The sequence below is a fragment of the Bos indicus genome, chromosome 8 (genome assembly GCF_029378745.1).
Source record: "Bos indicus isolate NIAB-ARS_2022 breed Sahiwal x Tharparkar chromosome 8, NIAB-ARS_B.indTharparkar_mat_pri_1.0, whole genome shotgun sequence".
Classification (NCBI taxonomy): domain Eukaryota; kingdom Metazoa; phylum Chordata; class Mammalia; order Artiodactyla; family Bovidae; genus Bos; species Bos indicus.
This window is the reverse complement of record NC_091767.1, coordinates 46,779,225-46,793,628: the sequence shown is the minus strand read 5'-3', so window position 1 is coordinate 46,793,628 and position 14,404 is coordinate 46,779,225. Positions and strand designations below refer to the sequence as shown.

Genomic DNA, 14,404 nt, shown 5'->3' with positions numbered 1-14,404 from the left:
CAGAATAATGAATTAATGAGCTCCTCTTAGATTAACTAGGCCAAGAAATTCCATACCTACAAATTTTATCCTATAGATATATTAAGCCATGTACATACAATGATATCCCCTGCAGTGGTGCTAATATTGACAAAAGATTGGGAACAACCCATATATTCATTAATAGAAGTACATCCATATAATGAAACATTAAGCACTGAACAGATAATGGTGCACATTTTGTGGCTGAATGGAATGGTCTCCAGGATAGATTGTCAAGTGAAAAAAAAAGTGAAGTATAAAATAGTGTGTACAACTTGCCACCACTTATGTGAAAGGGAGATACATGTATTTCTCTCTATATGTGTATAGAACATCTCTACAACTAATAATGCTGGCTACCTTTCTAAAGGGGTGCTGGAAAACTGACAACAGAAATGATACAGTTAATTTTCACCATATATTTTTCTGTACTGTTGGGATTGTTTTTGCCATGTGTATGTATTATATATGCAAATATATGATACTGTTAAAGGAAAAGAAAGGTGCAGAAGGAAATGATAAGAAAATCTAGACAATGAAAAACAAAATATGATGAAAGAAAACACACAAGAAAATAGTAATTAAATGTAGCTGAATTCATTTCTGCCTTTGAGAGAAAGATTCTACTTGAGTTTTAGAAAAGACAACTAGCCTTGCTGTTTACAAGATACACACCTAAAACAAAGTGACCACAGAAAAGTGACAATCAGATGGAATAATATACCAGACACATCCTAATCTCCCATATGTGTATTGTGACAACTACAATATTAACGTAAAACAAAATACAGTACAAAGAAACAGCATTAAATAGGAAAAGGAGACATTGTATGCTGATTAAACGTTCAATCTACCAAGAACAGATTGTCACAAATTTTTTTATCAATATGTATATATTCATACGAAGGAAATAATGTTTATTTTCAAGAAATAATTGTAACCTAATAGAAGATTTTAACATGAATAATCAGAAAGAAGAAACAAGTAAATATGTAGATATTTGAATAAAAAGTAGTATGTAATCTATATATAATATTGAACTTGTACCCAGCAAGTAGGGAGTAAACACTTTTTTCAAACAAAATAATACATTTAGAAAATGTTTTAAATATATACATACATATACTCTCTCGTATTAAAACAATTTTAAGAGAAAATAAATTGCATATATTTTAAAGTATAAAATACATAAAAAATTACATAAGGCATATAAAAACATGTGAGATACATAAACATATAAATGTATTTGTTAGGAACAAACAATGAAAATAAATTGGCCAGGAAGTCAACTTCTAGGAAAAGAATAGCTAAGGAAGCAAAAGCAGAAGAAACAATGAGCAGAGAATAGTAACTTCAAATTTTAAGTAATACTATTGATCAATAAAATGAAAATCTGATTCTTTAAAATGACAGTGATTTTGATCAAATGAAAGAAGAATGAAAAAACATCCATAGATTTGTAAATATAAAGGAACTTTTAAAATAAGAGAATTACATGTATAATTGTATACCAACAAACTTGAAAATCTAGATGAAATCTTTGACTACATCAGAAAATATATAAAGTTGAGCCTAGGAGAGGCAGAAAATCTAAACTGATTAATAGCTGTTGAGAATTTACAAAGATGATCAGTGATCTATCCCTAAAAATGATTCAGTGCTAGATAGCTTATAAACATTCTACTCAATCTGCCTGAAGGAGAATTCCTTCATTACATTTATTGTTCTGGGGCATAGGTAAATTTAAAAAGTTTCCCATATCATACCGAAAATATACTGTAACCGTTATACCAAAACCAAGAGGAATGGTGACATATACCAACCTAACTTACTAACATAATTGCAAAGATTCTAAATAAAATAGTAACAAATAATATTTTGCAAATTGTTGTTAAATAATAATACATAAATAAATAATAAAAAACAATTAATTAAACAATTAGCAAAATATTATATGCTACTATTTCAGCAATACGTGAACCGTGAACTTCCAGATGTTCAAACTGGTTTAAAAAAGGCAGAGGAACCAGAGATCAAATTGCCAACATCCACTGGACTATCGAAAAAGCAAGAGAGTTCAGAAAAACATCTATTTCTGCTTTATTGACTATGCCAAAGCCTTTGACAGTGTGGATCACAATAAACTGTGGAAAATTCTGAAAGAGATGGGCATACCAGACCACCTGACCTGCCTCTTGAGAAACCTGTATGCAGGTCAGGAAGCAACAGTTAGAACTGGACATGGAACAACAGACTGGCTCCAAATAGGAAAAGGAGTACGTTAAGGCTGTATATTGTCACCCTGCTTATTTACCTTATATGCAGAGTCAGATCGGATCAGTCGCTCAGTTGTGTCCGACTCTTTGCGACCCCATGAATCGCAGCATGCCAGGCCTCCCTGTCCATCACCAACTCCCAGAGTTCACTGAGACTCACGTCCATCGAGTCAGTGATGCCATCCAGCCATCTCATCCTCTGTCCTCCCCTTCTCCTCCTGCCCCCAATCCCTCCCAGCATCAGAGTCTTTTCCAATGAGTCAACTCTTCGCATAAGGTGGCCAAAGTACTGGAGTTTCAGCTTCAGCATCATTCCTTCCAAAGAAATCCCAGGGCTGATCTCCTTTAGAATGGACTGGTGGATCTCCTTGCAGTCCAAGGGACTCTCAAGAGTCTTCTCCAACACCACAGTTCAAAAGCATCAATTCTTCGGCGCTCAGCCTTCTTCACAGTCCAACTCTCACATCCATACATGACCACAGGAAAAACCATAGCCTTGACTAGACGAACCTTTGTTGGCAAAGTAATGTCTCTGCTTTTGAACATGCTATCTAGGTTGGTCATAACTTTCCTTCCAAGGGGTAAGCATCTTTTAATTTCATGGCTGCAGTCACCATCTGCAGTGATTTTGGAGCCCAGAAAAATAAAGTCTGACACTGTTTCCACTGTTTCCCCATCTATTTCCCATGAAGTGGTGGGACCAGATGCCATGATCTTCGTTTTCTGAATGTTGAGCTTTAAGCCAACTTTTTCACTCTCCACTTTCACTTTCATCAAGAGGCTTTTGAGTTCCTCTTCACTTTCTGCCATAAGGGTGGTGTCATCTGCATATCTGAGGTTATTGATATTTCTCCCGGCAATCTTGATTCCGGTTTGTGTTTCTTCCAGTCCAGCGTTTCTCATGATGTACTCTGCATATAAATTAAATAAACAGGGTGACAATATACAGCCTTGACGAACTCCTTTTCCTATTTGGAACCAGTCTGTTGTTCCATGTCCAGTTCTAATTGTTGCTTCCTGACCTGCATACAAATTTCTCAAGAGGCAGATCAGGTGGTCTGGTATTCCCATCTCTTTCAGAATTTTCCACAGTTTATTGTGAAATGCTGGGTTGGATGAAGCACAAGCTGAAATCAAGATTACTGGGAGAAATAATCAATAACCTCAGATATGCAGATGACACCACCTTTATGGCAGAAAGGGAAGAAGAACTAAAGAGCCTCTTGATGAAAGTGAAAGAGGAGAGTGAAAAAGTTGGCTTAAAGCTCAACATTCAGAAAACTAAGATCATGGCATCCGGTCCCATCACTTCATGGGAAATAGATAGGGAAACAGTGGCTTACTTTAGTTTTGGGGGCTCCAAAATCACTGCAGATGGTGATTGCAGCCATGAAATTAAAAGACACTTACTCCTTGGAAGGAAAGTTATGACCAGCCTAGACAGCATGTTAAAAAGCAGAGACGTTAGTTTGCCAACAGAGGTCCAACTAGTCAAGGCTATGGTTTTTCCGGTAGACATATATGGATGTGAGAATTGGGCTATAAAGAAAGCTGAGCACTGAAGAATTGATGCTTTTGAATTGTGGTGTTGGATAAGACTCTTTGAGAGTCCCTTGGACTGTAAGGAGATCAAACCAGTCCATCCTAAAGGAGATCAGTCCTGGGTGTTCATTGGAAGGACTGATGCTGAAGCTCCAATACTTTGGCCACCTGATGCAGAGAACTGACTCATTGGAAAAGACCCTGATGCTGGGAAAGATTGAGGGCAGGAGGAGAAGGGGACGACAGAGGATGAGATGGCTGGATGGCATCACCAACTCAATGGACATGAGTTTGGGTGAATTCCAGGAGTTGGTGATGGACAGGGAGGCCTGGCGTGCTGCAGTCCATGGGGTTGCAAAGAGTCAGTCATGACTGAGCAACTGAACTGAACTGAATAATACATTAAAACCAAGAAATTTTATATCAACCTATAATATGTCAAAACTACTATTTCAATTCACATCTCCACCAGAAATACTTAAGAATATCTGATTTTCTGCATCTTTGCCAACACCAAGAGTGGTAGGTGAAGACAACTCTGGTTTTCTTGTTTGATTCATCTTTTTTTCTGAGAAAGACATATAAATTGAGTGATATTTTAAACATTTTAACTTCAAATTTAAATTTAAAGATTTAGAGGAGTGGACACATAATATATCAGGTCAACTCAAGGGAAAATTATGAAATAAATTTCATCTTTGGATCCTTCATGTTTGGTCTCCCTCTGGTCAGACTCTTTCTGAGGTCCTTAGATTCTTCAGTCTAAGCATACCAGGATGGGGGCTTGGACAGGTGGACAGCTATTCCCTCCACATCAGCTTTCCAGAAAACCTGTGATGCCCCAGAGCACAATGCCACCTCAGGTTCCTTGATAAACAATAGCACAAATGTCTGTGTCTCCACCACCCCGACCCCGAAATCCTTTAGCAGCTCCATACTGTAAACCTTCCTTTCCCCTCCTCAAAGCTGTTTCAAAGAAAGCCTGGTAATCTGTTATTTCAGAGTAAATTTAATTTATCCATTTGCTGCCTCAGAAGAATTTGCATTTGAAGTGGGATCTCTAATTAGTCGGTGGAATTTAGGCATCTGAATGCCTAGAACAAGTAGGGGAGACGTTTAAGGAGTTCCATTTGATGCCTAATTTCTGAATTCTTCTAAAATAATGAGAGATGTTATTCTGATAGTCTGCAATTTGCTACCAGCTCAGGACACAATAATACCTTTCAGACCTTAGCCAGCCCTGGCTTAAAGAGTTAAAGGTCTAGCCAAAATTCCACTTCTGCCTCTTGGTTCTCTCTGCAGTGGACTTCAAGTTTTCTTCCCAATTCAGGCACTCCTGAGTTCAAAACAGAGAACTGCCCCTCATCTCCCAAGTGGATTTTCTGGGGGCATCAAGAGCTGTTTGAGAGAATGTCCTGATGGCACTTTGGCCAAACTTGTGCTTATGCAGAAGCAGATTTTAGTACAAACCTGCTGGAGCCGGGGGCACCGCCTTGACCCTGACAGAGGTCAAAGCTGTGGCCTGGAGGCCAAACACAGCACTTAAGTGGATTTTGCCTGGCTCCCTCTATATCTTTTACATTTTTTAATTCAAAGGCCTCTGAGGCTTTTCAACTTGTAATCTCTGCCTTACACTCACCCCAGGCTCTGATTGAAGGACATAAACAGATATGAATGGTTAAGCAGCTATTAACCCATTTGGGTCAGGTGCTCAAAGATCTTGTTCCTTTCCTTAGTTCTTCCCAGTATTTAAGGCACACAAAAGAAACAAGACAGCTACCGACTTCCTGGCATAGCTGTCCTTCTAAGTTGATGCTGACCATAAACAAATGACTCTGTCCCCGGGCAGTGGGCTAGAGGATTTCTAAGCAACTGATAGTTGAACAGTCTGTGAGTCTAGGTACCTGTGCTCTTTATCATGGTAAAAAATTTAGAATTATATATTGTTGAATTGTTAAGTCATGTCTGACTCTTTGCGACCCATTGACTGAAGCACACAAGGCTTCCCTGTCCTTAACCATCTTCCCCAGAATTATGTATTAGCCAATCCTATGAAGTTTACTTCCTATGTAGTTAGAAATAAGCAAGCCCCATGAGTTCCCCATTTTATAGATAAAGAAACTTGAAGTCTAAAGCAATTGAATACAGTAGTAATTCAATCAATGTAGATATTCAAATAATCTTTTGGCTTCCTTAAGTAGCTTCCCTCTGACTTGAAAAAAAAATCTTTGTTATCATTGAGCATGTTTTAATCCTTCACTGCTACCTCTGTACTCTCTGCCTCCTCATTCATCCCGAAAGAATACTTTTCTTACCAAAATTAAAAAGAAAAATGTTATTTTATTGTCTGCTTTTTCATCCTTACCACCTGGATACTGCTAAGTCCTTCTCAAGAAGGTTTAAGGTTGTTGAGAGGACTGAAGGATCTAGAGGCATCACAATATTGAAACCGTTGAGTAGCTATTGCTAGGAGAGAATGTAGTGATGGCTATACTGTGCGCAAGCATAAACACACAAACACATACAGACACAAAGGCACATGGTACCTTTACTGAAGGGCATACTAACTTTTTAAACACTTAATTTCTCAACTCAGTTTAAATTATGACTTACACATTTTTGAAAATTTGGTAAGTTTTTATTCTAAAGCTAAAATGATTAAAGGGGACATTTTTCCTTTGTGTCTGGTTTCAGAGATTGTAACCATAATCAGTGAATTATCTAAATTGGTTTCTGTTTGGAGGCTATTGAGGCATCTCCCTCTTAATGGATTGCAGAGCCCTCTAATTGAATTCTTGCCATGTATGCTTTCTCTGTGGTTAAAAATCTACCTTATAGATATTAAGATAGTCTGTGTTCAAATACCGTCTCATTGATTTAATTTCTCTTGAGGGAAAAAAATGTATTGCTAATGGTCACCTTGTCTCAAATTGCAGATTACAGTATTTCGGATGGGATCAGAAGGACACCAGGACATTGATTTAGCCATCCTGACAGCTTTGCTCAAAGGTAAAGAGTTTCTATATACAAGGAGTACAAAAGTAATTTAAATGGATTAGACAGCAATCTTATGTCTCCTAATAGTGGATATAATCCCAAATAATACCATGACACATCCAATTATTGATAACATAAGGACTTCTCTTGTAACACATTCTTTTTTTAATTTATTTTTTAATTGAAGAGTAATTGCTTTACAGAATTTTGTTGTTTTCTGTCAAACCTCAACATGAATTAGCCATAGGTATACATATATCCCCTCCCTTTTGAACCTCCCTCCCATCTCCCTCCCCATCCCAGCCCTCTAGGTTGATACAGAGCCCCTGTTTGAATTCCTGAGACTTACAGCAAATTCCCGTTGGCTATCTATTTTGCATATGGTAATGTAAGTTTCCATGTTACTCTCTCCATACATCTCCATATATTCGTAATGCTATTAAATTTCCCTATAATAGGCCTATTATAGTGTGACTTGATTTCAGAAAATTTATAAATTTAAAAAAAATATTATTTATTTATTTAAATTTTGGCTGTGCTGGGTCTTCGTTGCTGCACAGGCTTTTCTCTAGATGTAGCAAGCAGGGGCTACTCTCTAATTGTGGCATGCATGTTTCTAATTGTGGTGGCTTCTTTCGTTGTGGAGCATGGATTCTAGGACACTTGGTCTTCAGTAGTTGCAACCCCTGGGCTCCGTAGTTAGGGTTTCCAGGCACTAGGACACAGGCTTAGTTACTCCACAGCGTTGTAACATCTTCTCAGGGACTGAACGTGTGTCTTCTGCATTGGCAGGTGGATGTTTACCACTGAACCACCAGGGAAGCCGCTCCCTAAAATTTAAATGTGCTACAATTCAATCATGACTACTGAATCATACAAATCTATGAAGTGAAAGGCATGCCTTGTCCCTTGATAATAGAAAAGTGAAACACCGCATTTATCTCCTTGAATCAAAACTCATAGTAAATGGAGATGTGGCCCAATTATCAGTTAAAATATTAGTCATCTTAATATCTTCTATTCAAAATATTTTCTTTCTCTTTCACCAGTTTGTGAGACAAGTGTACTTCACCTTCAAATTCGTCTTAGAATTTATTTGTTCTATTATATAATAGTTGTTTTTCAACTGTTCTGTATGTGACAGACCATATTAAATGCATTTTATATTATAACCAAGTAGTTATACATATGTAGTTAGAAAGCTGAAATAAAGTAAATAAAATAGTATTTACATTTGCTATATGCAATGAAATGGGATATTTTCAATTCTAACCTATTCTGTTCTCTTTAATGCTAATTATATCCCACCAAATTGATTTATGACACACTAATGGGTCATAACCTGCAGTTTTAAAAACACGGCCATAGAAGATTAAAGGAAATAATGATTGCTCTCAGAAATTAACATTTCTAATCACTATAATGAACATTACTTATGCAGCAGTAGATGCTAATGGGAATTTATGCCATTAAAATATTATGGTGTGTCAACTCTATTTTGTGCAGGCTTTGAAATGCTCTCTGATTTTAACCCAGTTGATTTGTGAAGGATATCAAGTGTAATGCTTTTGCTGACTTCCTTAGAGGCCAAGAATATATTTATATCAGTTTCAAACTCTTTTAGTTTGTTAAATTTTTCTTTCCATGTATTTTAAAACTTATGCCTGGACAAGTAACATGGTTTAACATTTAATTTTTATAATTATGCTTAGTTTTCAATTATCTAGTATATAAGGAACCTTTGTGTGATTCAGTTTTTATTCTATCATCTGAGAAAATCAGAAGTAAGGCAGAAAGAGGAAGACAAGAGAGATGAAACTAAGCACTGGTCCACAGATTCAGGACCTAGGGGAGGAAAGAACCAACAGGGAAAATATACATTTGCTGTTCCTTCTTTTTTGTCCAATTGAGTTTCATTTTTTTTTTTTTTAGGATCTGTATATAAAGAATACTATTTACGTGATACAGATTTATTAAGTATGTTCAAAAATGAAGAGAAAAGGGCGTCAAAAAAAAGTTGTTCCAGAGATCTAGGAAGCCCATAGTTTCTCAAATGCTGACACCTGCAGTAGCTTTTGAGACTAGATGATGTCACATCACATTTGTCTTTCACATTAAGGAAACTGCTCTCTGATATGTGTGATCTGAAACTAGAGACTGCACACCCTTCATCCTTCTGCTTTTCAGTTCTGCCTCCTCCCCTCAACCCCTGCTCACACATACACCCAGGGAATTCAAGGAGTAGGAGCAGAATAGAGTTGCCAGAGAAAATGCAGGACATTGAATGTTTAGATCAACAGCAAATAAATTTTTGGCTTAAACTTGTCCCAAATATTGCATAGGACATACTTACACTAAAAAAAAAAAAAATTATTTGTTATTTATCAAAAATTAAAACAAAGCTGGGAGTCCTGTATTTTTATTTGCTAAATCAGGTTATTTTACTCAGAGGAGTTGTGACACTATTAATACTTCTGAACTTCAAACACCTCTAGAGATTCTGCAGGAAGTGTAACTCAAGAATCTAAGATCCCCTCATTCTTCCGTCTGCCTCTGTCTCTCAGGCAGGCCCTGCCTAATCATAGCAATCAGAGATTTCCACTGGAAAGAGGCCCAGACTTACCTGAACAAACCATCCAGTGCTTATCAACTTGCTCTGGCAGTCACCTTATCCTATCTGCATCCCCCATGCAGCAGTTTCAGTGAAGCCAGAAAACATCTACTCATAGTAGAAGTTATTTTAAGTGACCCCTTGATCCTTTCTGTGCATAGAAAGAAAAAGTGAAAGTGTTAGTCACTCAGTCATGTCTGACTCTTTGTGACCCCATGGACTTTAATCTGCCAGGCTCAAAGTCCATGGAATTCTCCAGACAAAAATACTGGAATGGGTAGCCAGTTCTCTTCTCCAGGGGATCTTCCTGACCCAGGGATTGAACCTGGGTCTTCTGCATTGCAGGCAGATTCTTTACCATCTGAGTCACCAGGGAAGCCTTCTGGGCATAGAGTTACTCCCAATTTTTTCCTCTTTTCTCAGACACCTTGGAGGTCAAATCATGTGGGTGTATATTCTTTTACTTCTGTACATGCACTGAAGTGTAATATGGGATGACAGCTGTCCTCTATAAATGAGGAATTATTTTTCTTTAGGTTTAATCTTCATTGGTAAAGTTCATCTGTGGCATAAAGAGAGAATAACTTCTATTGCTTACTTCATTTTCTGAAAAGTATCTTAGAAGAGAGTGCAGAAATGATAGAGTCCTCCTCAAAATTATCAAGATCATCAAAAACAAGGGTAGTCTCAGAAATTGTCACAGCCCCAAGGAGCCTAAGGAGACCTGATATCTAAATAATGTGGTTTCCTGGATAATATTCTTGAGTAGAGAAAAAAAAGAACATTAGGTTGAAACTAGATAAATCTTAATAAAGTATGTACTTTAGTTTGTTTATTTTTTTTAATGTTAAGGGAAAAATAACTTATGCTCTCATATATTATGGATCTGAACAATAGACAGACTGTAGCAAGAAAACTCCACACTTCTTCATGTCAAAGTGACAAAAAAAGGAAAAATCATCTTATGGAATTAACTGTACAAGTCAAGTGCAGATATAATCAAAACATCCACAGGCAGTATTTAAAGAGTCTTTATAAATCACACAGGCGTGGATAATGTGCATGTGATCAGTCACTCAGTCGTGTCTGACTCTTTACTACCCTATGGACTGTAGCCTGCCAGGGTCCTCTGTCCATGGGCTTTTCCAGGCAAGAATACTGGAATAAAAATTCAAATACCAAGAAAAATAGTCAATGTTCTAACTTTAGAAAAATTTCTAGTAAGAATGCTAGTGATTAGATTAAATCATACAAAACAGTGAAAATCACTATTTTCTGAGCCATTTTCCTTTAAAACTGTTATTTGGCAAAACTAATACAATATTGTAAAGTCTAAAAATAGAATAAAATTAAAAAAATAAAAATAAAAAATAAACTAAACGAATAATAAAAGTAAATAAAATCTAATGTTTTGAAACTACTTCTGAATGCATCCCCCTCCAACTCTATTAACTAGAAAATGCATAATTATTGTCACAAACTAGTACTGGCATCAATACACAATTAGTCTTGCTAAATAACTCATTTTTAAATGGCTTGATTAATCCTTGATAAAACAAAATGCTGCTGTGCTGTGCTTAGTCACTCAATCGTGTCCAACTCTTTGTGACCCAATGGACTGTAGTCCACCAGGATCCTCTGTCCATAGAATTCTCCAGGCAAGAATAGGGGAGTGGGTTGCCATACCCTCCTCCAGGGGATCTTCTCAGCCCAGGGATTGAACTAAGTCTCCTGCATTGCAGATGGATTCTTTACCATCTGAGCCACCAGAGAAGCACAATATTCTAAACTAGTTTATGTCCAATAATTCTTTACACCAGATACATTTCATAAGTAACTAGCACCTTAAAACGTTTACTGAGGAACTATCTTTGCTTAAACTTAGATGATTCATGAATAGGTTTTATGGGAATTTATTATGGCCCTGCTTTGAAAATTAAAAAACTATTTCTAATTATGTGTTTTATCTTTACCACCCTTTTTTTCTGTGTGTAGGCAGCTTAAACAACACATGCATGATTGCTTTCCTTTTAATATTGTTTTTTTTTAAACCCCAAACTGTTTAGACAGCCTTATTAAGACCAAAAAAAGGACATTCATATTGATACTTTCATCACGTATATGCAATGCAAAGTTACCATAGTTATTAATTATTATACAATGGAAATAGATGATATTTTTTCCAAAAGAGATCACCAAAGTCAAAATGTGTGGCATATTTATTTTAGGCTTAAAAGGGCATAGGAGGTAAGCTTTTGGAGAACAGTGAAATATTTCGGTTAGAGATGAAATTCACTCTGTAATTTTTACAATGTAGATTCTTTGCAAAAGTATTATTAAACCTTTCTCTATATGAGACCACTTTTAATCTTCCTCATGTGCTTTCACTATTAACCAGGCTCCCCCAAATCCACTTGTTTCCTGATGGTTCATTTTTATCTCTTTAGCCAAATCTTTAACATTGATATCATGGAGCATATTGACCATGTGCACTAGAACCTCAGTACAGACCGTGCAGACCTATGTCTGCTACTGGACTCTTATTTTTACTTCATCCCAAAGCCACCGTGAAGCCACAGTACCCCCTTTCACATGTCTACGTGCTCACTCAGTTGTGTCCGACTCTTTGTGACCCCGTGGACTGTAGCCTGCCAGTCCTCTATGTACATGGGATTTTTCAGACAGGAATTCTGGAGGTGGGTGCCATTTCCTTCTCCAGGGGATCTTCCCAACCAAGGGATCAAACTCATGTCTCCTGTGTCTCCCGCATTGCAGGCAGATTCTTTACTGCTGAGCCTTTGGGGAAGCCCTTTCACCTTGCTGCTCCCATGCCTTTTACAAACTTTAAAATTGAGGCAAAAGTCTAAAAGACATTCAGGATCCTTAGGCAAATCAATAGCAGAGCCAAAGCTTTCACTCAGGTCTCCTCACTTCTTTTCAATTTTCTTTACATTACACGTATGAGTCTTGGGAACATCCGGGATTCCTTGGCTTTACAGTGCCACAAAGATCTCAGACATTTACCCCTGTGACTCCAGGGGTACCTGAGTGATAATAGATCAGAACATCTGCTTCCCTCAAGCTCTGAGAACACTTATCAGGGTCCTCAGCTACCAGACGATCCTAGCCGCATGCACAATACCTTAATGATGAAACTAGAATGTCCACAATTTAACCTAATGCAGTGGAAGAAAAGTACAGTCTGACACTTGTTTTACTTTTAAAGAGTACACCTCTGGTGAAATATTGATTCAACCAGGAAATTTTTAGTCATATGTGACAGAAACATAGTTCAATTTATGCATAGTTCTCTTCAAGCAAAGAGAAATGCAGTACACCAGAAACTAGCATAACATTGTAAAGCAATTTTCCTCCAATTAAACTATTTTTAATTTTTTAAAATAAATAAATCATAAAATTGAAAAGGGGAAATAAAAAGGTATGTCATTTAAAAATAGAAAAAAAGAAATACAACAATTCCCACAACCAGGCGGTCTGAGACTTGTTGTGCAGAACAGCCATCAGCAGTAGCAGGCTTACATCCAACCCACTGAGCAAACCCCAGTTCAAAAGAGCCATCTTTTCTCATACTTGCAATGAGAAGTCCCAGGGAGCATTTGAATTTGCTTGCATTGGTTCAGCACCCATCCCTGAATCCATCACTGTGGCAAAGAAAATGGGAGAATCCCTGTGAGCATGAAATGAGAAATGGGATCAGTTCCACCCAAGCCTTGGAGTTAGGGATTTCCGACAATAACAAAAAAAAAAAAAAAAAAATGAGGCTCTATAGCCAGGAAGTAGAGGCGCAAAGGGTGCTGAGAAGACCAAAACCAACTAAATATATATGTATATATACATGACTAACAATTGTATTAAAAAAAAGTATTGAGGACCAAAGAGTGTCAGATTTACCTAAGATGCAAGCACTTATGCACCTTAGGGGAACAAATTCTTCACTCACTAGACAAAAATGGAAACTAGGTCAAATTAATACTAATCAGGGTCAGATATCCACTCAAGCCATTCTCATATAATTCACTTCAGGTAGACCTAAATATGCAAATATATGAATATTATTTACTATATAGTTTCTTTTTATCACTATAGTCATTATCCCTTTCAATTTTAATCATCTGTACTTATTTGATTATTTCTGCTAAAAATTTTAAAGGTGATTACATTCTTAACACTTTTCCCCCAATACCAAAGTCTATCCTTTAAGAGAAAATGATTTTGTAAAGACCAAATCACCTCAGGCTTTCTGAACTAGATTCCATCCACCCCATCCTCCACTACCACCCCAACCCCTCAGAATAGTACTTAGCACAGGGAGACCACCCAGTAAAGGGATTTTTAATAGTGTGAATTACAGACACATTCAAAGCATCACTGCTCCCTGATTGAACAAATTGCTTTACGTCATTGAGGCTTGGTTTCCTAATCTAAAATAGAAATAATTGTCATACCTCACTCATAGTCATTTTAATAATTGTAATTAATAATGCAAGTAAAACACTTAGCAGAACCTGGAAAGTTCTGTTTAATAAATGATAGTCTGACTAATCATGCTGATGATGATGCCAAACTAGAAATGAGAACAAGAGCCACATCTGTTTTACTCACCACCATATACACAGTGCCTGGCACACCATCAGTATCAAATATAGATTTTTGGGATATGTGAAAAATGATCAACAGAGTTTGGGATCAGATGATGTGTGTGTGTGTGTGTGTGTGTGTGATTTATATATATAAATCCTAGTTCTTTGCTGCCTATAAAATTGACCAAGTTATTTAACTTCTGTATGTCTCAGTTCCCTCAACTATGAAAAAGGAAACTGTGACAAAAACAACCACCTTTCTCATGAGGGTGGATTTAAGGGACTGGAAGCTCTTTGAGGGCAGGCACTATGCTTTCTTCATAGTAAATACTGAACACTTAGTGCTTTATCAAGCA

The 14,404-nt window shown here is 37.0% G+C and overlaps 1 protein-coding gene across 7 annotated transcripts in view; it reads left to right on the top strand.

The window, feature by feature from the left end:
* The window catches only part of TRPM3 (transient receptor potential cation channel subfamily M member 3), a 612,207-nt gene that overhangs the window by 468,041 nt on the left and 129,762 nt on the right, over positions 1–14,404 (top strand). For all 7 annotated transcript variants that reach the window (XM_070794649.1, XM_070794646.1, XM_070794648.1 and 4 more), the window contains one exon: positions 6,776–6,848. In XM_070794649.1, the coding sequence (XP_070650750.1) occupies positions 6,776–6,848 (73 nt within the window). The remainder of the gene's footprint in view (positions 1–6,775; positions 6,849–14,404) is intronic.